Here is a 27,969-nt window from a genome sequence, read left to right on the forward strand (position 1 = left end):
CTTACAGAGAAGTTTGTATGCTTTTCTGTGGCTTCTATAATTTAACCCCTTTGTCTAGTATAATTTTATTTTGCTGCAACATTTGTTGCCAGCATATTTATTTCAAAAGGCCTTTTACTTGACATAAGGATTGGAATTTTTTTTCTGTATGACAATCTACAATTTTAATAATTACAATAAAATACAAATCATGGAACCCTTTCAGTTTCAAAGTAATATTTCAAATTAATCATGCTGAGTTTCTCTGACTCTATCAAGCTTTCTGACAGCATCTTTTCCAGACCTACACTTTACACATAGTACAATGTCACAGTGCAACACACAACTGTGCTTCTCCTCTAAGTTCATTTGTCCCAAAGCACTAGCATGACCAATAACAGATTTTTCCCATTTAATAAAAACTTGTTTTACTGTAAATATCTGCTCCTCTGCTGTCTTGATGTGTATTTTATACCTTAGCAAACCAGTTTACTTGAGCTGAAGTACAATAGTATTACAATTTCTTCTGGAATAAACTCTTTCTCTTGGATCTTGTTTGCTCTGCTAAGGCAGAGCAAACAAAGCCTTTAGAGCAATTTAAAAAAACAGAGCTGTCTCTAAGGACACAGATTAAAAGCACTGCTTGGGAAAAAGAGCAATGTCAGACATGCAACTTGGAACCAGTGTACACATGCAACTTGCACACTGTGTACTTCAGAGCGCACATCAGATGAGAACAAAACACATGCAACAAATTTTAAGGTACAAGACACTTGATACTATGTTTTCTTGACCTGGCACCAAAATACTATTCATATTGGTGATTCAGATGGAGAAAGAAAACTACCCAGCTTCTGATGACCACACACTCCTTATGTAGCTCTGTAAAAATGCCCTGATCACAGCTGGCATCTGTACTAGTGAACTGACACTGAGTACTGACATTTCTTCCTGACCTGATGCAGCATGATTCATGATCTGTCCAATACTGTTACACTATTACTCAAGTAAATTAGATTATTATAGGTTAGCAAATCATCATCAACATAATTCCTAATGAACAAAACTAAATTAATTACAAAAACTTTATAAGTAGCAACAAATAGAATGCTCAAATTCAATCACACTATACCTGTACATGACCACTTCAGGAAATATGAAATGCTAATTTTGTGAACTAAAAGCATTTTATGTTGCCATTCGTATGGTACTAACAGATTAACGCATGAAAAATGCATAATCATCTATCTGAATGGCCCACATAATCATACCATTGATTCTCAATTACAGTTAAGGATGGAAATTTTCATAATTTAGTAGTAATAACACTGGCTTTATTGAAAATAATTCTTTGGAAATCAAAATTCCTTCCAGATAACAGAAGAAACAAAATCTGTTGCTTACTGCAACACTACAAAATACTTATTGTTATTTAATCAGGTTACTTTACAAGTCACACACTGAAATGTTTTAAGATCAGATCAAAATAGGAGTTGTAGAGTACTGTAAACACATTGGATTTTAAAATACAATCATTTTTGAAACAGTCAAAAAAGAAATCTTAGGAAGCTTTCAGTTTTTATTACCCTCACAATGCAATATTCCACAATGTCAGAAGCCAGCTTGATGATGCTATACTATATACATATTGTATATAAGATATATATATTGGAAAGGATAGGGTATTTTTGTATTTTCAAATTCGAAATGTTTTTGCAACAAGTTAGAAACATTCCAACCCTAAAGTTGAGATCTTATCCTACTCTGTGGCTTATTTGCTAGCATCATGTGTTTCACTGTAATACACATAGACCATGGTACAAACTCATTAAACCAGTCTGTGTAGATAAGCCTCATGGACCAAGAATGAAGTATTAATATTTCTTCAGCTTTTACGAGAATAAGAATGTATATAATAGAATATTCACATTCCACTCTTACTTAAGAAGCCACTCTAATAAAACATAGCCCAACATACTTACAATCCCCTTAATACACTCGAGAACCATCAGCTTAACATTCCCAGCTTGGAGAAGTCCCTTCTTCCTCAGACACGAGGATAATATGAAGCTATGCAAAGCAAACTTCATCTCAAGTTCCATGACATGTCTCATGGCTTGACAGAAGAAAGGCATCTGAAAAACTAAGTTCTCTGCCAATTTAAATATGCTTTTGCTAAAAAAAAAACTGTTTTTTAATATTCATTAAGAACTTGATAGGGAAACTATGGATCACCAAATAGCTGTAAGATCGTTGCATTACATTCAATAGTGTCCTAACTTAATTCTGTCTTTTGAGCTCTTCCTTAATAAAAATGTGCTCCACGGATTTTAAGCACATCGCATTAGAACAAAATAATTTCACTAGGATTTTTTCATTTTATATAGTGTCTTGCAAGGAACGGAATACTGTCTGATCATTTGATTTTTCAAGTAGAAGCAGTTTTCCATACAGACAACATTCAAGAATTATTTTCAGAAAATGCTGCTCCTAGAACGTCAATCCAACCAAGAAAGTAATGTTTTAGGGCCAAGTCATCAAATATAATTAAAACCAGGGAGGCAAAGTTTTTCTCCTGGCAGCTGAAGTACGTACAACATCGATGCAGTATGTACATATGCATGAAGAACAGACATATATATTTCAATAGATGTGTTTTCTTGGGTTTGCACTTAGCTTCTTTCTTTAGTGGTAGGCATCTCAATTTACCAGGTATACTAAAACAAACAAACAAAATATCCACAACAAAATCATATGTGTTAATTTTTGTTTCACATTCTAAGTCGACAAATTTTACGTTTAAATGTTTCCACTAAACAGAGATTTCCATACTGGCAATATATAATGTTACACAAGTGTAGTGCTCAAATACTCAAAAATAAGTACTGCAATATGAACATGTGTATTTTAAAAAATAGTTCTCAGAGTAGAAAGGTGGTGCAGAATTAAGAAATTCAGCTGAGGAATATGAGACCAAGCTCAGTTCTCTCTCTTTTTTTTTTTTAATACCTAACCAGGAGCAATTCTCTTTATGACTCAGATACTGTATCTGTTTTAGCAAAAAAAATAAAACTTTACAACAATGTTTACTAAGAGTGCTTAATCACTCGCAGTGCAACTCCTTGAAAATAGACAGAAGTATTCAAATCATGCCCTTGACATGTTACAACTTTATCCTAGAGACATAATAGATACAGACAAGAAAAATACTGTGACTCTCTCTGCCCACTCTAAAGATTCAGAAATATGTGCCATTATTACATGTGAATTTTTTAAAAATTACATAGAAGGACTTGTTGTTTAGTAAAAACAATTAGTAGCTTGTTGCTCTGATCACTCATACTGCATGAACTGTATAGTTAATTTGCTTGTCTTGCTTGTCTCTAAAACACTTTTAAGGATTTTCCCTTTTAACTACAAAATATGTAAAGCATTCAAAAGTACCAATCACAGTTCGATTTACTTAAACCAAAACCAAGAAGGAAAAAAAGGTGTTAGATACAGACAGTTGTTATTCTGAACATGCTCATCAGAGTAAATATTCAACCTAGGAATTTGTCATATTTAAGCCACTAGAAGGAAAAAATGTGCAAACAGATTAAATATCACTTATTTAATCTTTATATAGCAAAAATAAAACCAGCTAGATTTCCTTTTTTTCAAGAATTCACTTATATTGTATATTCTGTAATTAAAATTATTTTGTTGTGTACAGTCAACATTAAGAATTGGTTTTACTGATGACTGAAGCTCTTCTCAAAGTGAGGAATTTTTTGGTACTGACATAGGACTTAAACTTCAATTCTCCAAATACACAATATCATGAAGACACACTTCAGGAAAAAAAAAGATTTTAAACAGCATGTCAGCTGAAAGGATATAAAAGCTATTAACATAGCAATGAACTACACTGAAAACCATATTCTAGACAAAAAATTCTAGACAAAACCATTACACAAGCTCTAATTTTGAAAGATATTGAATCTATGATATAGCAAGAGGCAAGATTTTAACTACTTTTTTAATTTCAAGAATTTTACTATAATAAATCTTAGATAGCATTTTTTTCCATTTCTGTTCAAATTTCCAACATGATTCATCTGTATTTTAGACTAAGATGGCTTTGACCAAGGGAATAGGTACAATAGGAGAGGAACATAGAGCCCTTGGTTCAGTTTTATTTCCTGTAAGAGAGTATATTATTTAATTAAACTGCCATCTTATCAGATATTAAAGAGTTTCTTTAGGATGACATTGTTACCTAAAGAAGACTAAATGACAGCATGTTTCTGTAATGTACTTCTCAGGAAAATATTGAATTCAAGACAAGCATGGAAGTGTCTGTGTTGGGGTAGTTTTTGTTTGGTTTTTTTTTTTTTTTAATTTAATAACTGTAAATTGGTGATATCAGTCTGGTATAGAAACATAGTACATAGCCTGAAAGCATGACAGCACCTTTCATATTAATTCAAGGAGTCCTGATAAAGTTGTACAGTTGATTACAAGATTCTCTTTATTATATAGTGTTAAACCACTGTTAAGCTGTAATTGTGCTTATAAATAGTCCTATGCCATCATTTCAACAGCTGTAAAAAAAAAAAACCTCACTAGTTCATAGAATACCATCTATTTTAGCTTGGTTTAAAGAAAAAAGTCATCATTCACAAAAGGAAGAAAAGATCAAATAATACATTTAAACTATTTAATATACACTGAATCCCCATCCCCAGGTTACTCTTGTTAATTTTGATTTAGTTTCCGATATGTGCAGATAAACCCAGAAGTAAAACTAACAAATTTAGTCTCTTACTGTTAGTGAGCAGTACAAACTCAGCAATTTAAAGGGCTCATCATGCTTTCCAAACTAAAAATCTGTACATAAGTTTCAGAAAATCACCTAAACTATGTGATTCAGAAAGAAAAAAGAAATCAAAGGAAGTCTTGAAAACATCTTAGCTACAGTTTGATCCCATCTCTTACCTTCTCTTTTTCACAATGGCAGCCATATTTTCATGAGTGCATAAAAAGATAATGTCAAATGGAAACGGCTCCAGAAAAATACTAGATAATTACAGCAATGCATGTCCAGTCAGATATTTCCAGTTTTCCAATTTAAAAAATTCCACAGGGTAAGATTTCTAAATGATTTGGGTTTATTTCCATTCTTCTAGGAATCTGAACGCAGGTTCATTTTGGCAAAGTTTAAAATAACTTAGAAGTCCTCCCTCCTCCTTCCCCCATCACATTAAAAAAACCAAACATTATTTAAAGGGCAAGAACACTTATAAGAAGAAATAAATTATTTTAATAGCAATGATATTTCAACTTTATGCATTTTGAAGCTCACTATGAAAACCAAGTACAATGAAGAGTTTCTCTGAAATCCTTCAGATTCCTTCCTGTATGTATGCTTAAAAGAGTGTTCTCTCTACTTGATGCTCCCGATCACTGTTCAATAAAAGATGACTGGAAAATACCTTGTGATGTTTCTTGTTGCCACAGAAAGGACTCTTGTTCAAACAAGGGCAATATCATGCAATATATAAGAAAAAGAAAATTAATAAAAAAGAAAGAAACAAAGCTGAAGGGGCAGAATCAGACTAAGTTGTCTTCAAAACAGCATATGTATTTTACTATTAAATGAAATATAATAGGTCATAATAGAAAGATTTTAGACTATTTTGATTTTCACTGGTTCCCAATTTCGTATGTTTCCTCAGTTTAATAACAGATTCCTCAGTGTCAGTGTATTTGCACTCAATGTACTACACTGTCTCTTACTTTAAATTTTTGCTCTTTCTGCTTTAGTGTTTCCAAACAAAAATTGGACTTACTGACTTTAAAGTAGAAAAAACCAGGAATATAATTTGAAATATTAGGTTTTGTCAAAGCAGAGTTTTACCTACATTTTTAATCTACTTTAGTATAACAGGCTCTTTTGAGTGTACATTATCCACAGCAAATGAGTAACAGATAATCCTGACTGAACCTAACAGAAAAAAAAGAAATTAAACTGGTGTCTTGCTTCAGGAATCACTTATCAAAATCTTTGTAAAATATACTTGTTTTCATCACAAGTGATGAAACTAGAGGTAACTGTAAGATTCATAGAGATGACACTGTCACTAAAGCCAGCTAAAATGTAAGTCTTTCAAAATTTGATTTTTGTATCCTCAAATCTGAGACAATGCACAATGACAAATGCATGAGGGATAAACTTAATGCATAAAGAAAACAGCACAGACTTGTCCAGTTCAGGTTGGTACTCGTGATAAAAGCATCTAACATTAGTCTATCATAGCTCAGGACTAGAATTGTTACCTTCTTAAGCTTTACTTAGCAGTATAACCTGTAAAAGAGAAATTCTAAATGTGTAACAATTTAAGTGTGATTATAGAGTATTATCTCAGTAGACAGTGAGAACTGGTACAGAATATGTCCTGCATCACCTGGGACTTTGTGTAAAACAGCATATTTGCAGAATATTTTGAGATAAATTATATCAGTCTGTAAATAGGAGCAATGCACCTGCTCTTCTTACATCACTACAGCCTTACTAACATTGTTTCATTAAAAAAGAACAGATACAGCCTTGCCAAATACGTCAGGTCTTATTTTGCTAAACATTTATGTGTTGACTATCCATGTCTTCTCTGAAGTAGGAGCATATTATCCTAAAACAAAAGAACTGTGCAGACTTCATGTCCACCACTATACAACACATTATGTCTAGCTTATATAAATGTCAATATATTCCAAAATTTTCTTGGAAAGGCAATTAAAGTACATCTGAGCTTCTAAGACCAATGGGTGCACCCAGAATCAAATATAGACTTTCACTGATTCGAATGATGACCTTTTCAGACTACACAGTTTGGCTAGACCATATAGAAATGCAGTAAATGAAAGAAATTTGTGCTAGGTCCTGGGTACAATTCTTGACAATGGCATTAAAAAGATAATAATAAAAAAAATACGTGTTACCTAAACTAACTTTTAAATTATTTTAAGAACACCTTGGCATGCTCAGTGATTCCAGAATGCAAATGAAGCTTAGTTAAGAAACTGGAACTTATGTGTTTTATTTCCTCATACCCTTGTTAACAGATTGAATACCTAATGCAATGTTTTTGAAATAAATTTGATAGTGAGACCAAAATCACGCTAAGAGGAAAAATGGAATCTAAGTTGTTATTTACTGAAATATCTCGTTGTGTAGCATGCTAGAAAAATATATTAAGTAGTGAACTGTATCCAAAGTACAAATCTGCAAACCTGAAATCAGAACTCACATCCTCTTCAGTTCTTCTGTATTCATAAATATTGCTAGACTTCTGAATTTCTAAAGTCTCCAGCATGATACTTTTACCAAGAATGGAAGACAAATGTAGCTGATCTTGAAGCATCACCAGGTAACTCTGAAACTTCTGCTACTCTGTAAATAATCCTGAAACTCTGTGCTTCACAACTGTACTTTGCTTCATTCTCTATTCTCTCATTCATGAATCTTTATGTTAGCTTACTTGTATTTTTCAGGATTATACCACATGGACAGCCAGTTTATACCACCACAGGTACCACTGTGATAATGTTAACACTTCTACAGAGATTCACAAGAAGGATTCAAAAGCCTGCAATATCCTAGGTATTTACAAATGCCTTGGTGAAGGGAAAAGACAAAAATACCCCATAGTTAGAAGTTTTAGTAGGCCTATTTAAGCTAATAAAACTTCCTTACACATGTTCATCAACAAAGCAGTTTAAATATTTATCCTACCTACTTTTGGTATGTCCACCATAAACCTCTATTTTTATTCTTTCTCCCAAAAAAACTCCAGGAGTAAACTACATTATCAGATCCATTGAAAGGAAATTAACAAATCAATTTCTTGAGACTACAATTTCTCTATCTCATTTTCAAAATTTTGACATAAGTGAACTTAAATTAATGGAGTATTTTCACACTATATCAGGTACTCAGACAAGTGGTTTGTGTCGGTGGGGACAGTCAACCACATACATGGATATTCATGGTTATTCACAGAATCTGGTAAAATGTTCCATCTAAAATCTGTGTCATTCCAAATGCAGCAGAAAATATTTTCATCCATTTGATCAAATTTGATTGAATGCCCATTTAATTTAGCAATACTGTTAAGGATACATTGGTGTTTAAAAAAAAATAAAAAAGTGAAGGGCTCTTTTTTATCAATTAAATACATTCTGCCTTCAATTGCTTAATTCCTGCACCTGGGATTTGCCCAAAATTTCATTACTGGGTGCCTTAGTATTGTGTAAGTACTTCCATTTTCTATGTTTAAGAAACAAAAGCCAACCAGCAGTCTGCATCCTAAATTTAAAGTTTTTATCATTTTGATGGATTGCTTTCTCCTTTTGGCTTAACACCTTTTTTATGCTTTTACCTGTGTTTTCTTTTTTCCCCTCTGGGAAAGTAGTTTTTCCAATTTTCATGTTCAAGTCATTGATCCATTAAACTATTTACATGTTTACATTCTACTACTTGCATCATAATCAAGGCTGGGCTTTTCATTCAGTATGTAAGAGTATCTGTTCAAGATATAAAAGCAGTCAGATTTTGTCTTGCACCCTTTTTAAAATAAAAACAACCCTTTTTAAACATTTAAATGTATCACTTGATACAAAGAACAGTACTCAAAACTCACATCAACAGATATACATTCTATTATTTCTCTATCTTCTACAATTTCTAAAAAAAAACTGACTTGGTGTAATGAAGGTCATAATTTTCAAATTAAAAAGAACAATCTAAGTTGACGTGACTGTAAAACAAACCAATTAAATTCATGTGGAGATTGTAGCTCCATTATTCTTGCATACACTGTCACATGCTCTGTCATTTAATTAGTGGTACAAGAAAATTATGTTAAATACCAAGTTAACCTGCCGATTGGTGCACTAATAAAAAGCTCTTAAAATTTTGTTCAATGTTTGTAAACATTATTATGAACTTCTGACTCTGGCTTCAAATTCAAAATTGATTTAAAAGCAGTAAAAATAAATAATACATAATATTTCCTTTCTTGGTATCAGGTAAATGAAATTAAACAATTCCAATGCTATTCCATTTTGCATACCAAAAAAGCCACCAATGTTCTTAAGGCTCCAATTTTTATTATCATATTCCTACTCTTCATACTAAGCCCACTCATGAAGAAAAGTGAGTCTACAGACCAGCATCTCTAAAAGAGTACCAACTATCCCTTTGTCACTTAGAGAAGCACATTCCTTACTTGAATTTATCATTCTTATATTTAATCATCACATCAGTACTCCCCTGCACAGTTGCACGTTGAACACCATACAGGTGACAGCCATACTGTGGCTTCTGCTACATCTCTCAGTTATTCAGTAACTATTTTATCAAATTATTATTTGATAACTATCAACTATTTTATCAAATTAATGACAACAGGAAGTTGGGCTCAGATGTATTTTATTTCCCTATCTCTAATTAGAATGAACACTTACTGAATTAATAAAGTCTTGAATACTATTAAGAGAAGCAGACACACTCCTGGAAGGGCTGTAACACCACAGGGCTAAAGCTGAAGAAATACACTGGTACTGAGCCAAATCATGGTAACTTCATCTATATGCACAAGATTGCTGACTATCAGATCTAATCAAAATGGAACATGACAAAGTGAATTATAAATTTACAGACATGAAGACTATTCTTAACTGTGTATATAAATAATTGGCTGTGTAATTGGAAATACCTGCATCTCTCCTCCAACACTATTTTAATAGCAGTGCCCAAAAACAAACAAAAAAATCCCACCAAACAGCACACCAAAAAACACCCTACCAATCACCACCTTACATGACCAGGTTTCAAATTATATCTCATTAAAAAACCATGGCATGTCAAGAGACAATAAGATGCTTGATAGCTGCTTATGAACACACTCCTGACTCCCTATTTCCCCATCAAACAGTAAATTACAATTATTTAAATCAGAAATAAAATTCAAAACAAAAATTAATGTTTTACGAATGTTTTTAAGTGAAGACAGCAAGGAGGATATCTTGGGAAATCCACTAGCAGCAGTCAAGGTTACTCATCTTCCTCTGCTGCTATCTTCATACCCATGTATCCTCAGATCCTGTGTATCTATCCTGATCCCAGGGTTTAAACCTAACACTGGCCTGCATTGCTGGCACTGCGTCACCTTTTTGTAAGTTCTATTTCTCATTCTTTATTTAGTGGAATTTTAAAGAATGTTTACTGTTTTCTGCTACACAGAAAACTTTAACAACTATTCAACAGTTACTTCCTTTCTCTTACCTACTTTTAACAAGCATCCACCTCTAGAGAAGACAGAGGAGAACACCATTTACTTAAAACTGCATAAGTTGTAGTATGTGAAGTAACAAATGGAACTGAGCATACTTGGAGGGGAAAAAAGAAACGGCCCTTATAAAAAGAAGGTATAAGATTACACACTATTTTTTGTGCTCAGTTAACAACATTACTTCTTACCACTCTTTTCAGTTTAATAATTGCCCATAACTTGACCTACAGCTTGAAATTTAAATGCAGGCTGTGAATTGTTCCACGAAGTCTAAACTAAATAAGTACAATAGAACAGAGATCTAAGTAAGGTTTGCTTTATTTCCTATGCACTTGCATTAAAAAGGCAAATAAGGCTTCAGGGAGATCATCTTAGTAGATAATTATTCAAATATAAAAACACTAAAGCACTATTAATGTCATATCAGGGTCTGTGTGCCATCTTTCTTAACAAATGAAGGACAGCAATAGAAACATTCAAGCTTGAAAGATCAAAGCACGTTCTCTTTCAAAGTTCTTTGTAAGTGGAAGAAGAAAATTTTGACAGAATCTTACAATTCTTTTAAAACAACCAGCATTGTTCTATAAAATATTTACAAGAATGTTTTTATCTGTTATTGCTGTTGTGGTGGTGGCTTAATCCCAGTTGGCAACTAAGTACCATACGGACACTTGCTCACATACACACACGCCATTGCTGAAATGGAGAGGAGAATCAGAAAGAAGCTAAATCCCATGGGATTAGACAAAAGCAGTTTAAAAATTAAAAAATTAAATAATAAAATTTTTAAAATAAAAAAGAAATAAAAAAGAAAAGGAAAACAACAAAAAAGACAGAAATAAAAACAAAAAAACCCCAAGTGATGTAGAATACCACTGCTCACCACTGACGTCCAGCCCCTTCTCCAGCTGTGATTGGCTCCTCCCAGACAACTCCCCTGTGTTTATATACTGGGAATAGTGTTCTAATATACAGAATATCCCTTTGGTCAGTTCCCCCAGCCTGGCCATGCTCCCTTGCAGCTATTTGTGCACCTGCTCACTATCGGAGCATGGAAAACTGAAAAGTCCTTGACTTAGGGTGCAACAACTAAATCATCACTGTGTTATCATCATTACTATCATATTGAATCCAAAACACAGCATGTTTCAGCTACTAGGAAGAGAATTAACTTTGTTCTAGCCAAAATCAGGGAGTTTTGTTTTTGCTACATTTCACAAAACATTTTCAATAGTAAGTCAGCCACTAGAAGCTATAACTACACTTGCTAAAAGTTTATGCTTATCTGAGTCTACATCAATCAGCACAAAGTGACATCTAACAAAATAATTAAAGAGAATACTTATTCTGTCCAGTTATATCAGTATGGAGTCCTAAATAAAGACTGGAACAAGATTTCTGAAGAAAACCTAAAACGTGACACCTTTCTTTCAAAACTGGGGGAAGAGAATACCATGAAAGATCATACCACGACACAGCGAGCTATGCAAATAGCAGTCTAACTCAGACAGCCTCAGACTCTTGTATAACCCGTTTTGCCCGGGTCGTGCAATGTCCCAGAAGGTACAGCTGGAAAGTATTTCTATATCCACTGTGCATGATGTAAACTCTTGTGTTATTCAGCCACTGTACTGGGTTGAAACACAGTTGATTGCATTTGCCTTTTTTGTCAGCGAAGGAAAACAAAAACCCACAAACCTAGCATTTTTCTTGGTTATCACTAGCACATTGCAGTTTGCAATAACTAGTTGATAAAATACATCTGAATGTGCCATAGAAATTATAATTAATACAATTTTACATTTTTTCTCCCTTTTATCAACAAAAATCAAACCAGTAACATACCTCTTTTTTCTCTGTGAACTTCTTCCAGAAGTTTTTCTTGGTTTTTTATCTGTTTAAAGAGAGACTGATGTTCAGTCTCCTTTATCTGTGCAAAGTGCTTGAGCTGTTCTCGGCTTTGCAGCAAGTAGCATCGCAGTTTTTTTTCCTTACTTTCTCTTTCCTTTACCTCCTCACACAGCCACTGAAGCTTAGTCTATATTAAAAAAATGGTACAATAAAAAGTAAAGAATTCTAATGACAATAAAAGGACGTAAATGTTCACTGAGAAAATTGTCTTTGGAGTTACAGATTACTCATTTGTAGCTATCTGAATAATAATAATAGGGGACATTCAGATATATGACGAGAACATATGTGGACCTTCAAGAGACTCAAAAGACATATTTTGGTTGATAATTATATGTGAAAAGCCAATATAGTGATCTTCTTTTATATTATTGTATTTCTTTTTAAATAAGAAGCATGAATTTGCTAGGGTAGATATGGAAATTCACTTTGAATTAGTGCACACAGACACCAAGAGATAGGCCTTCCTTTCAGAATACCTTTTTCTCTCTATTTTATGTTGAAAGAATATAAAGTATTTCTCCTTTCTAAAAAAGTGACATCAATCCTTTCTAGTCAGCTAAAGTCAATATTTAAGGTTTATTCAGAGGAGAAAAAGATCTCATTGATAAGGTTGTGATCAATATAGTAAATCTAGAAGTGATCAAATGAAATACTTTCACACAGCCTGTTTAACGACAAAAGAAAATAAAAGTGGCATTTTAAGTAGTCATTCATTCTAAACTTCCCTCTGGCAGCTAAACAAACTTAGGTGAGAAATGTATGCAAAATATTACTAGGCACTCTTTGAAAGTTCTTTTTAATATTATGCCAGTGTCACTTTTTCAAGTGAAGAAAATACTTCCCCCGTAACATTTCTCCTATGATTCCAATCTTGTCTCTGTTATCTATAGTGGTAGTGTTTCTTGGTCTACAAGTCTTACCCAGACCACACACCATGAATAACCTTCTCTTACATGAAAACATTTGCAATTTTTTTTCCTTAAGTCAATTCTCCTGTGGCTTTGACCTTTCTACATGAAGTAAAAACACCAGTTGTCTTCCAGAGTTTGTGATCTATTTTGATCATGAGAAACTTACTTCTTTTAAAAGATATGGGTAAGAAATGTGCTTATGTGTGTGAGTTGAGGGTGCTAGAGGAAAGCTACAAAATGAAAGGCAAGATTTATGAGTTACAGTCATCACCTTGAAGATGTTTTCAAGCATATGTGCCCCCACATTATAGGGCTTGAAAGCTTTAAAGTGGAAAGAAAAATCGTTCATTTTCCAAGAATCCAATCTAATACATTTCAGATTTAATACCAGCCTTATTTAAAACCATCTCTTGCCTTGTGATAATGCTAAAGAGAAACTTAACCCGCTGACTACATTTTCATGCTTTACTTGTCTGAAAAAAATTTGAACCAGATCTAAAGGCTATCACTGCTCTTACTTCAATGCCTTTATTTGGTGATAACAATATTGCTATTTATTTTGCTACAGAGATGGCTATATCTTGTTGATAGAAACATTCGGAAAACTATTCTGTCAGTTGAAATAACAGTCTGGAAATACCAGAATTATTGCCAAAGGAATGCTTTTGTATTTTTCCTTTTACACTTTAAGTGCCATTTTAAACAGACCTTCAACTGAATCAGATCCATCCTTTCAGACTCACCCCCTCACTCAATTGTTAGGGTTGAAAAGGACCTCAGGGATCATCTAGTACCTAGTTTCAACCCCCTGACATGTGCAGGGACACTCCCCACTACACCAGGTTGCTCAAATATTGGATATTAGCTTATTCAGTGAAATTTCAGGAGTTTTGACTATTACCTTTGTTTCTGCTAACCAGCGATGAGGATCATTCAGTACTGTTGGTGTGAGGGATATTGCCTATGGAAAAGCAGGAGACAGAGAAACAGACGTAAAACGGGAATTAGACATAAAGGAAGAAAGTCCTGATTACTGGAAATTCATCAAACAAATACATTTTTTATCAAGGAAGATTAAGCCTAGTGTTTGACTTCTCTGAATACAAGTATTTATCCATCAAATTCCTCCTTGCTCACCCAAGTTGTAGTGGCAATTTCTTGAAGGGTGAAACTTTTTAGAAACCTTGGCAATACCTAAAGTACTGGGCAGAGGAACAATATAACAAAGGAAGCTGCTTTTTTCTTTTTTTTTTTTTTAAACTAACTTTTTTCGCATTAGCTGTCTAGTCAAAAATTCACATTCAGAACTAGTTTAATTTTGCCAGTGATCAAAAAAAAGGAGAATTGTACAAACAGGGATCTACAAAACTTTATCCAGAAACCAAAAACTCTGCACGAGGTGGGAAGCAAATCCAAGAAGGTATGGCTCAATGATCAAGAATCTGGCAACCAGAGCAGATCACAAAACTTAATAAAAAACCAGACTGAGCTATAAGAATACAGAGGAGAAAGCTTGTTTGTCAAACACATTTTCTTAGAATTCTCATCTAGTTTTGTGCTGCAACATCCCAACTCCATATGTGAGTGGAGAAATGGTGTCAATTGTGAAAAATTCCTATTACAAAAGCAGCCTAGCCCAGTCAAATGACCAGGAACTACAAAGTATTCTCTGTTTAAATAGCAAGACAAAAAAAGATGTAATATGAAGGTACTCCAGGGTTGCAGCTAAGGCTAAAAATCCACCAGGTCAAGCACTTTTGAGTGTGGCAACGAGCTGAGTCATACATTCCGTTCTCTTTATTCTCAGAAATGTACAATGTTGATTTAAGAGGATTAGTCATGTAGAATCATACGAAGGGAGGAAGAGTGGTTTCTGAACCTGGGGAACAAATGAGAATACTCAGAAGAAAAGCTACAGGGAGACAGGGGTTGCAGGAGAAGTAGTAAAATAGTGAAAAAAAAGTTACAGCAAGCTACCAGTTTCCTGAAAATTTGGGGCTGAGTTTTCTGGATACAAGGACCTGCTCCTCAAAAGAGGACGTTTTAAACTCTTTTCATTTTCAGTATTTAGTTCTCTACATAAAAAACAAAGCATCCAAGTGATTTTTTAACAAAACCTTTCTTAAATTTTCTCCCAATTTTAAAAGCATTTTAGGCCTTTCTTGAGGACTTCCCAACTCTAGACTGCCTAAGAAAACCTACCTCAAAATTTTGGCTCATAAAAGGTCTTTTCACACAAGCAAAAGGAGAACTGTTTCTCACAAAAAAAAAAAAAAAAAAGGGAAAAGAAAGCAGTACCAATTAATGCATGGACAGTTCTTCATAGCATCCCATTCTAATACCTAGCAATGTCCCTCTGTACCAGCTAAATATCCATAATTCTATTAGAATGATTATCTATACAACACTGACAATAATGCATACAAGTTCTGCTGCAAACTTGCATTAAGAAAATAACAAAATGTGAAGTATACTTAAAACTAGAATTACTTTGAATTTCTCCATGGAGTCCCGAGAAAAGATTTCACAAGCAGCATCAATTTCACTTCCTATCATGGAGAGGATGGATTGCTGTTCCATTTCTAAGTGACGCAGCTGATCTTTAAACTGCAGTCTGGCCTCGCTCATCTTTCTCAAATGATCTTCTTCATTGATGATCTGCTTTTCCTGGAGAGACAGAGGAAAAACAAAACAAAGATAAATTATTGCATTAATAATGTAACATACATTATTAGCAATATACCTTTCAATCTTATAATCACACTATACTCACTCATGCTAATTTCAACTCCTTGCCCTGGAAAAATAATACCTGCTAATAGCACTTTTAAGTTCCTCCCTTGATTCTCCTTATTATCCTGTAAATCAGTTAGGAAGAAACTGCTACCAAATGCAAACTCAACAATCATAAAGCGTACCTTCAAAGTCAAAAATAGATGTTCTATTACAAATCTCCTCATGAGTAGAAAAAGAGCCCAGAGCAAATGCTCCCATTATTACCTTCTGCCTGAATCAGTTATAGGCATCTAATCTCTATCATCAGAAGAGATCCCAGAAGGATAATTTTATTTATTGGCAGTGTGCCCTCAAAGGAAAACTACTCAAAGAATATCTCATAGGAAAGTGAGTGGCACTGAGGAAAGCATTTTATGTTATCATCTAATGTCAGAAAGTTGATTAAATATGTTACATATGTTTTTAAAATTCAGATTCTCTTCTTTCATATCTATGATAGAGCTGCCATGTAAAACCAAACAAAACTGCTGCTGGATTACGCAAAATATTGAATTATGCATCATAATTAATATAGAAAAACCTATCTTGTGAAAGTAAGTGAAATTGAAACACACCTGTCTGCTGCTGAGATCAGGAGGATGTAATGCAGCGAAGGGTGAACACTTTAACAGGCACATTCCAATGCATGCAAGTTGCACCAAGAATGGTGAGAAAAGCAAGAATTTCAAAAATTTATTAATTTTTATTAATTAATTTTTATTAATTTTATTTATTAATTTTTATTAATAATTATTACCTCCACAATGACAAGGTACAACTGTTTGAAGTGTATTTGATGGAAATCTGCATACATTGCTCTTATGAGACACCAGCGTGGAGTTAGGTAATGTCTAACACAAGTTCCATGAATGGGATATACATGGAATCATAGAATCATTTATGTTGGAAAAGGACTCCACGATCTTAAGAGTCCAACTGCAAACCCCACACTGCCAAGTCCACCACTAAACCATGTCCCTGAACATCACCACATCTACATGTCTTTTGAACACCTCCAGAGGTGGCAACTCAACCACTTCCCCTGGGCAGCCTGTTCCAATGTGTGAACAAATTTTTCCTAATATCCAAACTAAATCTCCCCTGATACAGCTTAAGGCTGTTTGCTTTTGTCCTACCACTTGCTAATCGGGAGAAGAGACCAATACCCACCTTGCTACCTCCCTTCAGGAGGTTGTATACATATATATGTATAGGTGTTACTTCTATTAGCGAAATAGGTGTTTTTAATATAGGTGACCTACAAATGTGAGACACTCACACTTGATAAGCAGTCTGATTTTTTTCATTTAATTAATACAAAAAATACTTGAGTTAGACAGCAGTTATTCCAAACTGAAGAAATCGTAAGATTTTTACAGATGGACAGGTTCCAGTATTTCTGTACTATAAAGATGGGAGCTGAACAGTTTTGACCTAGGTAAGTATTCTGAAAGTAATAAGATTGCATTGTATATATTTCCAGTATCAGTGTTCGGTTATCTCACTATTCACTGAACGCAGTCCATCATATGTCAAAGTTCATTCCCAAAGACCATGACTAAAACAGAATATGTAAATTTATTTATTTATCTGCCTGATTTTCTGAGTGTGCTAACATTCCTTAACATTCTACACCCAGAGCCCACAGGAGAATCAAAGTCACTAATGACTCAGAAGTGCAGAAGGAAAAGGAAAGAAACCAATCACTTTACCATTATTCTCTGCTCCTCCATCTTTCATGAAAAAAAAAATCCAAGGTAGCTATAATACCTATGCTTCTTTGAATTAGTATTTGCATTAAGAACAGAATGATATTAGAAGTATTAAAAGCATGGAAAAGGAAGTATTTTGTAACACAATAAGCTTCTGCTGCATTGCCACAACTCTATGCTAGTATGAAATTTCTCAAAAGGTAATATTATTTCCCCCATCCTAACACCCCTTTTGACAAGCCACGAAACCACAATAGCAAATATTCTCTTAAGTTAACCATTAATGCAATCTAGTAGAAGTCTCCATCTGCATTTACCTTCAAAAGTTGAGACCACGGGATTGCATGCTTAAAAACTCCTCTGATCTTTTTCAATTTAGAGATAAAAGATTATTTTGGTCTAAAAACAGCGTCTTCCCAACATTAGGTAAGGTTGGAGCTAGGTCACAACAGACTACAGAAGCCTATGTACGCCCCTATAAACATGTTTTCTTAATAATAGATATTCTAGAACTAAAATGCCAACATAGAAAAAACGCATTTTGAATTCTCATTTCAGATACTCTTTATTAGTCTGACAAGTTGAACTTCTAAACCACTTCCTGATAGAAAAATGTTAAACCTGGCATTTCTTTAGCTTGCTAAACTATCTCCATACTATCAAAAAAACCCCCAAAACACAAAAAGTCCTCCACCCCAACATTAGTTAGAATTTCTTTTACTATGCTTACGTTGCATATCTCCTTCAAATTACGTCTAAATTATTCAGAGCTCCACTGCTTCTTGAAGAAAAATATGAAGAAAACTAGAAGTGGTTGGTTAAACATTTGTTAGTTACCTATATTAGAGATCAGGCAAGCAACAGGATTTATATTTCTAGTCCTAAATAATATTAGCAAATCTTTGGAGGGCTACAGTTCATAACTCAGCCAAAGCACTTTTGTCTTCTTTCATTTATACAGAAACTGTGTACTATGGTATGACAGGGTATATGCTTTAATACATACATGCTGGGTTTTTTTAGGTTTACCATCTATTTCTATAATCCATCATTTATTTTAGGTATTATCAGCTGAGAAACAAATCATGGTTAAAATAAGTTAATTTTACCTTTTTCTCCAGTTCTTGTTTTACAGACTCACATTTCCATTTTAGTTTTATATTTTCTTCTTCATTTTGGGTTAATTCTTCTGACAATTTATCACACTCAACTTTTATTTTTTCCAGTTGTCGAGACTGAGTCTTAACTATGTTTTTCTCTTCTAAAAGTTCCATCTGATGGTAAAGGGAAAACAGATTACAAAGTCACTGTACTGGTTATTTTAAAACACACACAAACTCTGAAGTTTTAAATCAGTGGAACGCTATTGCCAAATGGTAAATGTAAAAAATCAAATTGAGTTAAGTTATACTAAGTGCAATCACTTATCTGAACACGGAAAACATGCACCACAGAGTAGAAGAACCATACAGTGCTTAAAAGCAGAAAATAGAAGTCTCAGATTCTGAATTTCAACTCTGCTACACTCATCAGCTTACATCATCCTGAGAAGCCTAGTATTTATGCAACTTTTCCATTACTGAAATAATTTGGAATCAGAAAGTCTAAAACTATCATTTAATTTCAGGAACTAATACTAAATTTGTATTTGGAAGGAAACAACTGCAAAGACTTAGTACTTTTAAGTTCTGTAATTGTGTGGGTTTAGTGCTACTATTTTGTGCGATCAATGTACTCATGAAAACATTGCAGAGAAAAATGAAGAAAACACAGAAAAATGAAGAAAAAAATGACTGACTGAAAATTAAAGATTTGAGAAATGCTCTACAGTATCTAGAATTTTAAAAAGAATACAACAAAGAAGCAAATTAACACACACATTACTCAAAACCAGTTTCCTATTAGATGAATTGTGGGATGCAGTTAAACACAAAAATAAATCTGCAAAGTAAATTTCCTTCTGAGGAAAAGCAAAAATTCTATTTCCCAATTACAATATAGATATAACTTCTGTAAGGAAGAAGGGCAAGAAGAGAAGTTTTATGAGTTAATTTAAACACTAAATGTAGACACTAATTTAGACACTAAAGGGATTACAAAAACCCTTCCAAGGGACAATTTTAGAAAGAACTTTGGCATCCACAGTCTACAAAGACTTATGACCACAAAGACAAGCCTGCAATGCCCAAAACATTTTCTGTGAATATGCTTATAAAAATCAACTTCTCAGTTCCTACTAAAGGTAATTGCATTATAATACCTGTAGATGGAGACAATCAAAGAAAAAAAATCCCTCACCTATATTACCCTTGAGACACAAAAGAGAAAGTTAATACTTATTAATTTTCAGTACGGACAAGGCAGATATGACTGTAATTTAACTGATCTTTATTGAACCCAATTTCAACATTTAACAATCTTCAGGAAAAGAAGGATGGCACAACTGGAAAATGTGTAGAAAACAATTAAAAAATAAATACACACATATAAACAATTTTATACGTATAGATACATATCTCTATATAACCTTAGATTAAAGATTAATACTTCAAATACTTCCATACTGTCAGGCATTAGGACATTTTGTACATCATCATTCTAAGAAAAGAAGCATGTTTTTAAAGCAAATGAGGGTATGTATTAGAATTAGGGGACAGATCCATAGCTTCTGAGCATATAGCTGAATGGGGACCACTAAGCAAACCACTTGAATTCCTATGACTAATGTATCTACAATTTTAAATAACAAATAAGACATCATAGAGGTATTGGTTGGGAATCATTTAGGATGTTCTAGAAGAAACCAAATTAAAAGTTTAAGTATCAGAATCTCTGTAATGAGACAGTAAGATCCTCCTTAACACTGCTACCTCAAAAACTCTATGCTCTTCTCCAGTTCTATTCCATCATACAGTATTTTTATGGTACCTTCCTTACCATCCCACAAAATCCTTAACTACCTAATAAATTTTCAATCCAGTGCCACACTACAGAAAACCAGGCAAAAGTGAGGCAAGGGAGGAAAGAACAACAAAAATCGAAAGTCACTCCTTTTTACAATCTATGCAGCAGTTAGTCCTCTAAACACAGGACTCTGCACCCTTGATTTCCTGGAAGTAACTCATAAATGCATCCTCTTTTAAGTTTAAGGCTTTGGATCCTACAAATACATTAAATTTCCCTTTACTCCTCAAGTCTCTCTCAACTGACCTTTATTTTTAAAGCTTTAACTATCTTTGGACAGGATATGTATATTCCTTTCCAAAAACAGTTACAAAGGTTGGACGCAGCTGAGACATAAATAAGGTCAATTATTACTGTAACATTAAAAGACAACTGGTTGCTAGACACAAGCTTGGCAGCCTGAAAAAAAAAAAAAGGTTTAAAAAACCCCAACGTTTTCTGTTGGATTTCCCTAAACGCTACGCTAACACTAAATTTAAAAAAAAAAAAAAAAAAAGGATAAAATTCATGTTAAATTTACCTTAATTTGGAAGAAAAGTATTTCCATAAAATTGAACTCCAAATGCAATGTAATGATGAGTTCAGACAAAAAGTAACCAAATCACCTGCAGGATGACATGTTCTCATCAGATCTTCCTAGAGATGGATATGATTTCCTATTTTGTTTCATTTACAGTCACTCAGTCAAGAGAATCTTGTGCACTATCATTTTGTATACTTCTAAAACAGTTGCATACCCTAATATCTTAGAAAATTCACCTCCCTCAAGCCTTCCACTCTTAAAAAATATATGTAGATTTAGGATTCTGGGAAAGTCATGGAACTGTAAATGAAACAATGGAAGTGAATTTTTTTAATACTCCATCTAGGTTCAACAATCAGTAACAATAAAAAGGTCCTAACTGTAGGATTTGCCATTTCATAGAAGAACACAGTCACAATCAACTTATTTTTTTCTTACCAGCATCCAGAATACACTTTCCTTCTCTCCACTTTATATCAAATATACACTCTTAATCTCAGTGTCATTACCAAAGAAAAAACCACATTTGGACAGACCAGTTAAATAATGCTATACACACTAAAAATTAAGTCCCCAGTGTTAAGCACTGCTGTCAAAATAGTTAATCTTAATGATCCTTCTACTAAGGACCACCTAGGGGTTTTTTTATTGCTATCTTCACTTAAAGGTTTCTGTCAACTGTCAATTATTAAGCCATGAATGATACATTAAATAACTAAACACTAGTCCCAACAGAGATCCCTGAGGGACACCACTCATCACTGCTGTACATTGGGACTCCATACAGACTCTGAACTGTTGACCAAAACCCTCTGAATGTGACCATTCAGCCACTTTCTTATCTATTTAACAGTGCACCTATCAAATCCATCTCTCTCCAGTTTAGAGAGAAGGATGTTGTGGGGTATCACATCCAAGGCTTTACAGAAGTCCAGATAAATGACATCTGTAGCACTTCCATTGTCCCCAGATGTGGTCACTCTATCAGAGAAGGCCACTGGGCTGGTCAGACAGGACTTGCCATTGGTGAAGCTGTGCTCGCTGTTCCAAATCACCTCCCTGTCCTCCATGTGCCTTAAGACTAGCTTCTAAAAGGATTTGCTCCATGATCTTCCCAGGAGCAGAGATGAGACTGACAGGTCAGTAGCTGCCACAGTCCTCCTTCCTACCCTTTTAGAAGATGGGTACAACGCTTCCCTGTTTCCAGTCACCTGGCACTTCATCTGATTGCCGTATTAGAACATTACAGCTTCATATATTTCCTTTTATTGTGATCATAGACATATCTATTTTACTACTTTTGAACTAAGATTTTGACCTAAAACTGGTACTGTTACATTATTTACTCTGAACTTTAAACTTTTACAATGGCCTGCAAAAACATGTGTGTTAAGTGCTTTAAAGCCCATGCTTTATTACTTTCATCATTCAATGGCAGGGGCTGTGTGTGGGCTATGTGGGAGGAGGGGAGAAGTCTGACAATGGAATTCTTCATAATAAGTACCTTTAGCATTCTAATCTTAGCCTCTGCATCATCTTTTTCTTGTTTAAGGAGTTTCATGAGTTCTTGAACATTTTGTTCATGTTTGATTTTCACATTTTGTAATTCTGATCTAAGATCTGCCAGCTCCTGTTGGTGAACCTCTCTTTCCATCTTCAGCTGCCTGTTAGCTGAAGTCATCTCTTCATGACTAGATTCCTGCTGTTTCTGGAGGTCTGAGAGGCTCTTAAGTAATTCCTTTTTGGCTTTCTCCTCTTCTGCTATTCTGTTTGTTAGTTCCACACGTACAGTACTTAAATTTTTTACATCTGCTTGCATTTCTAGCAGCCGTTCTTGGTCTTTTTTATGGAACAAGTTAATAGTTTCAAGTTCTGTCTTCAAGTGTTCCTTCTCGGCTTGCATTTGATTTTGTAGAAAGACCTGCTTTTTCAACTCATTCTCCAATTTTTTTACAGTACCTTGAACTTCTTCAATCTCTTCTTCAAGAGATCCCTGGTGTGACTCCATTTCATTCAGTTTTACCTCTTTACAATGGAGGAGTTCTTCCTGCTGGGCTCTCTTTGTAAGCACATCATTCAGCTCTTTCCGCAGGTTTTCTATTTGGTTTATAGCTGAGAGAAGCTGACTTTTCAGATCATCTTTTTCTTTAAGGGCCTAGGAAAGAAGGAAAAAATCCACTGTGATCTGAAGTAATTAAAGGTAATTGTTGTAAGATGGCCTTAGACATTAGGAATGTCTATGGAACAACTAACATATGTATGTGAAAATACAAAATTTTTGCTTGCTATGAACTTAGTTCAAATGTATTCAGTGTTTCTTTAAATTTACACACAGATCATGTGCAATCTCAAACTTGGCCTTGTCCTTAAATTATCTAGCCTTCTAAGTAGGGATAGTTTTGGTTAATTCTCTGCTTCTCACACTCTCTCTTTGCAGACTGCGAAGTGTCTCTTTATTGGTTCCTCCAAATAGCAAGATGGAGAAAATAAGGTAATAGAGCAATGCAGCAGCATACAGGCAGGACTATTGGACACATACACCTTACTCACAGTCCACTCCATATGCTGATTTATTTTGTTTATTTTCTAAAATACTACATATGAAGTATACCAGCTTTAACTTATTTTTGAAATTATGCACAGTAGATGAATTAACAGCAGTTAAAAGCTTGGTTCACATATGCATCAAAGCCAAGAAATAATGACATCATCTCCCAAATAAAAATCAGTCAAATGTAATAAAAATTCCACTATTTTCCTAAGGATCTTAAGGGTTTGGGTGTTTTTTCCAACATTGATATATTTCATGTTAAAAATACCACAGAATCACAGAATGTGTAAGCTTTAAAGGACTGCAGTGGGTCATCTGGTCTAACCTCCCTGGTCAAGCAGACTTATCCTAGAGCACAGGCACAGGATTATATCCACATGGTTCTTGAATATCTCCAGTGAGAGAGACTATGCAATCTGTTTGGGCAATCTGTTCGGATATATCAGATTCTTTAAAGTGACTTAATAAATTTGATACTGAATTTTACTGAGAATTTTCACCAATTCAACAAGGAATGCACATTTCTTATGGATATAGCAAAATTATTTGAAATAATTCAGAACAAAAAGGCAATCAGGTTAAAAAGTGTGCAGTTAAAAATAAAACTATTTGCAATTACATCAAGAATAAGCAATGCAAAGCAAAATACAAAAATAAAAAATTGAGGACATGGACTGATGACCATCATGGGTTTTTTCAGAAAAAAACCTACCAAACAAAAAGACCTTCCTAAACCTATCTTGTAATTCTACTTGAAGGATTTGGCTAAAAAAACCCAAAACCCAAAAAACCACCAAAACCAAAACTCCAGAAAAATTTCAAACTAAAACCCGCAAGTTACTTGCTTTGAGTATGTTTTCTACATTACATACTTAAAAGAAAATATATTTCAAAAGGCACAAGATGTTAGAAACTCCACTTTCAAACAGTATTAAGGACAACCACATGGGCAAAACTTTAACTAAATTATCCCAGTAACTCCAAAAGAATGAAACCTAAACAATCTCTCTATAGCCCATCCATTGTCTGCAAATATTTCAAAAATTTCGTAATTGCAAGGTATGATTGCAATCCAATTTTGAAAGTTTTCCATCAACCCTTTGAAGTCCTCTAACAGAAATCAAAGACAACAGACTGCCATTTTTTCCTTTTATTATTTTTACAGAATCTTGTCTCAGATGTTGTCTGTATATTTCAAAGCTAGTTAAATTATGTTCATCCAGTTACCTCAAGTTTATACTAAATACTGCAGCTAGATTGATTATATTCCTGTATGTAAACTGTTTCCAACTTTATACTGAGAACATGAAATATCGTCTGTACTTTTTTCTCCTTCACAATGACACACAGTTTATTTGATATTGCATATCTTCAAATAAAGAAACTTTCTTCACCAGTGACAATTACCTCAAACTCGTTGGCAGGATGGTGATGACTTTAAAAGTAAGAAAAAATACTGACGGTATTTCTTAAATGGAGCTTAAGACAAAGTTTAAGCACTGCATTTAGCACGTGAATATATTTGTCACATAAAAAGTGGTAAAATCCAAGTCAAGGAGTCTCATGTAACAAAGAAAATTTCAGTGCAGACAGTGCTATCAAGTGCCTCTACAAAGACCTATGTGCTTACATGAACAGTGACTTCAGAACCTTTTTGGGATCTACTGCTGCTTATTCACAACTCGCCTTTACTTTTTGCTTATTTGTCCATTTGATAGACACATATGATTTCAAAATGGTTCAGGTATTCTTCCTTTCCTTACAACCTCCATTTTCTTAGGCAAGAGGTGACCAGCTTCTTAAATGTTTGAGAATCTTATTCCCCCAGACAACCATAGCGCTAACCAAGATTACTATAGAATGAATTGTTGGAGCATGGATAGAGGAAATAATAATAAAAAGTAAGGAATATGATAGGCAACTCAGGAGATAAACAGCAAACCAAGGAATCACAGTTTAGATTTACTAGAGTTTATTAATTTCAACTCAGTAATAACCCAATTCTGACTTCTCCTGTGCTTTGACCATGGTTGCATTCATGTACCAATCTCAGAACGGAATACAGGATCAGAAACAACACAGGATTAATAGACATCCCACACTGCATCCCATATAGCCCTTGAAAACCTCAATCTTCGAGTAAGACAAAGCAGAGGATGGAGCCATCTCAAGCCCATCAGATTTAGTAAACTAAACTGGATAAAAGCCATGAGAAAATATGTGAAAAGAGAGTATAGCACTAAAAAACAAAAGCAATACGACAGACTGCACCAGCAGAGCATGTAAGTTAAGATAAAAGCTCACAGCATACAGTCTAGCACTATATTAGCCACTATAAGAACAAGCAACTTTTTACTCAGCCACTGGAAAATACAGACCCACAGACTCATTGCCAACAGAATGATGGCTTCTACCATTATTCTGATACAGGATGATAAGCATTAGCATTGATGTGAGTGCTTGTCTTTAAAACAGTGTCAGCAGCTGAACAAATAAGGGAATTCTTCTAAGTCAAAAATCAAAAAACCCATGTTTTTTCCTGAGAAACTTTAGAGGAGGAAAAAGAGAGGAATAAGTGATCTGCCATACTGAACAAAGACAAATGAAAAACCCAGAAATTCTACACAATCAATTTTCAAATTGATTTTTCAAAGAAAAAGTTCTGAAAATTATACAGAAGAGGTCCAGAAGTTAAGGCAGAAAGCAGTTTAAGTCACAGTTTGCATAAATAAGATCCTTCTCTTCATTTCTAAAACAAAGGGAAAGGGTACCAAAAAAAAATCAACCAATCTTACCTGACTTTTCTTGTCCACCAGTTCACTGATAGTTTGATTTTGTTTTTCTATCTCACGATTCAGTTTCTTACACTTCAGTTTCCACTGGCGGATAGTTTCCTGTGCTCTCACCTTCAAATCTTCTCTTTTTTTCTCAGTCTCCAGCCTGAGTGCTTCTGAATGCTTGTATTCAGTGAGATACCGTTCTGCTTCCTTGGTACTCTCTTCAACCTGTTGAGCTAACTCAGCAGACTGGAGTTCAGTTTGTCTACGTCCATTCTCACAAGCCTTGTAGCAATTCTGTATCTCCTTTAGCTGGTCCAGCATTTTTTCCTGCTGCTTCTCCCTGTCTTCCAGGTCAGATGTTAACACCTGGAATCATCATAGCAAAATACGAACATTCTCTAAAGATATGCAATATGAAACCTTATCAAACAACATATAGCAACATTAAATCACATTTCTATCTAAAATATGAACAGTGCAAAAAATCTGCTTGACTATCAAGGAAAGCCCTGTTAGCCCAGAGAATCTCTGCCTCTGCAATGGTAAAGAATTTCAATGCAAGACATAAAATACATACTACTGCAATTGTTCCTCTTCTGGTTGTTCTTGTTATTTTTCTGTATTGTAAGTTTGAGATCAATCACTGGCCATATATTACACTCTACACAAAGAAATAAAACCAAATAGTAAGATATAAGGAGATTAATGTAAAGATGAGAGAAAATGAGAACTGGAAAAGAAACAACAGCATTCACCACAATCACAATAATTTATAGTATATGAGCTAGTTGTTACCCAGTTTTATGCTGGTTGCATTTATGAAAGCAATGTGCTAAATAAAGGTGTATTTGATAGGACTGGATACAAAGAGAATACAGCAGCTTGGTAAATGTTTCTAGACCAAAGTGCAAAAGATGTTTGAAAATGCAGCAGGCATATATAAGCCTTTCAATAATGAATTAAATTGAAAACACACATTTTAAAAATACAAAGTGCTGCATTTCTCAAATTGCATTTCTCTGAACAGTCTCATAAGCAACTCAGGAAAAATAGTCCATACACCTTCTGGAAGGACATGCTCAGAAATCAGTTTTTGAAGATACACTAGCAAAATTGTATTTTACTAAGATCATCACACAGACATTCACATTAGTATTCTGCATTTTGGGCCTATTTAGACTGCTTTCATACCATTCAGTCTTTTCATTAACAAAAGATGAATTTGATAGACCTGACCTATTGTCAGTCAAACATATTATCGAGCCTCAGGGGATTGAAATACTTTAGAGAAGAAGATTAGGTTTCAGAATGACTGGAAAAAATGGCGAATGTAGTCTGAAATAAACAGCCTGCAATTCAGAATGGACAAGGGAAAAGTATTTTACCTATGAAAGAACTGGAAACTTTACAGATGGATATAGAATGACTACTTAGACAAAGATCCTTCCACAAGATTGGGGGCAGGAGGGAGACTTGGATTTGTTGATAAGGTAAGGGCTCTCTCCTTGTCAGTTTGTTAGTTT

General features: G+C 34.2%; 1 protein-coding gene across 1 annotated transcript in view; it reads right to left on the reverse strand.

Moving 5' to 3' along the window:
• The window catches only part of CEP128 (centrosomal protein 128), a 115,562-nt gene that overhangs the window by 52,264 nt on the left and 35,329 nt on the right, over positions 1 to 27,969 (reverse strand). Inside the window, exons 14-19 of the mRNA XM_042047474.1 lie at positions 26,462 to 26,812; positions 22,620 to 23,270; positions 18,738 to 18,902; positions 15,632 to 15,808; positions 14,043 to 14,102; positions 12,162 to 12,354 (exon numbers count right to left, since the gene is read on the reverse strand). Coding sequence (XP_041903408.1) covers positions 12,162 to 12,354; positions 14,043 to 14,102; positions 15,632 to 15,808; positions 18,738 to 18,902; positions 22,620 to 23,270; positions 26,462 to 26,812 — 1,597 coding nt within the window. The remainder of the gene's footprint in view (positions 1 to 12,161; positions 12,355 to 14,042; positions 14,103 to 15,631; positions 15,809 to 18,737; positions 18,903 to 22,619; positions 23,271 to 26,461; positions 26,813 to 27,969) is intronic.

This window comes from Corvus kubaryi, unplaced genomic scaffold (genome assembly GCF_017639235.1).
Source record: "Corvus kubaryi isolate FWS band 111438036 unplaced genomic scaffold, C.kubaryi_AGA036_p1.0 66, whole genome shotgun sequence".
Lineage (NCBI taxonomy): Eukaryota > Metazoa > Chordata > Aves > Passeriformes > Corvidae > Corvus > Corvus kubaryi.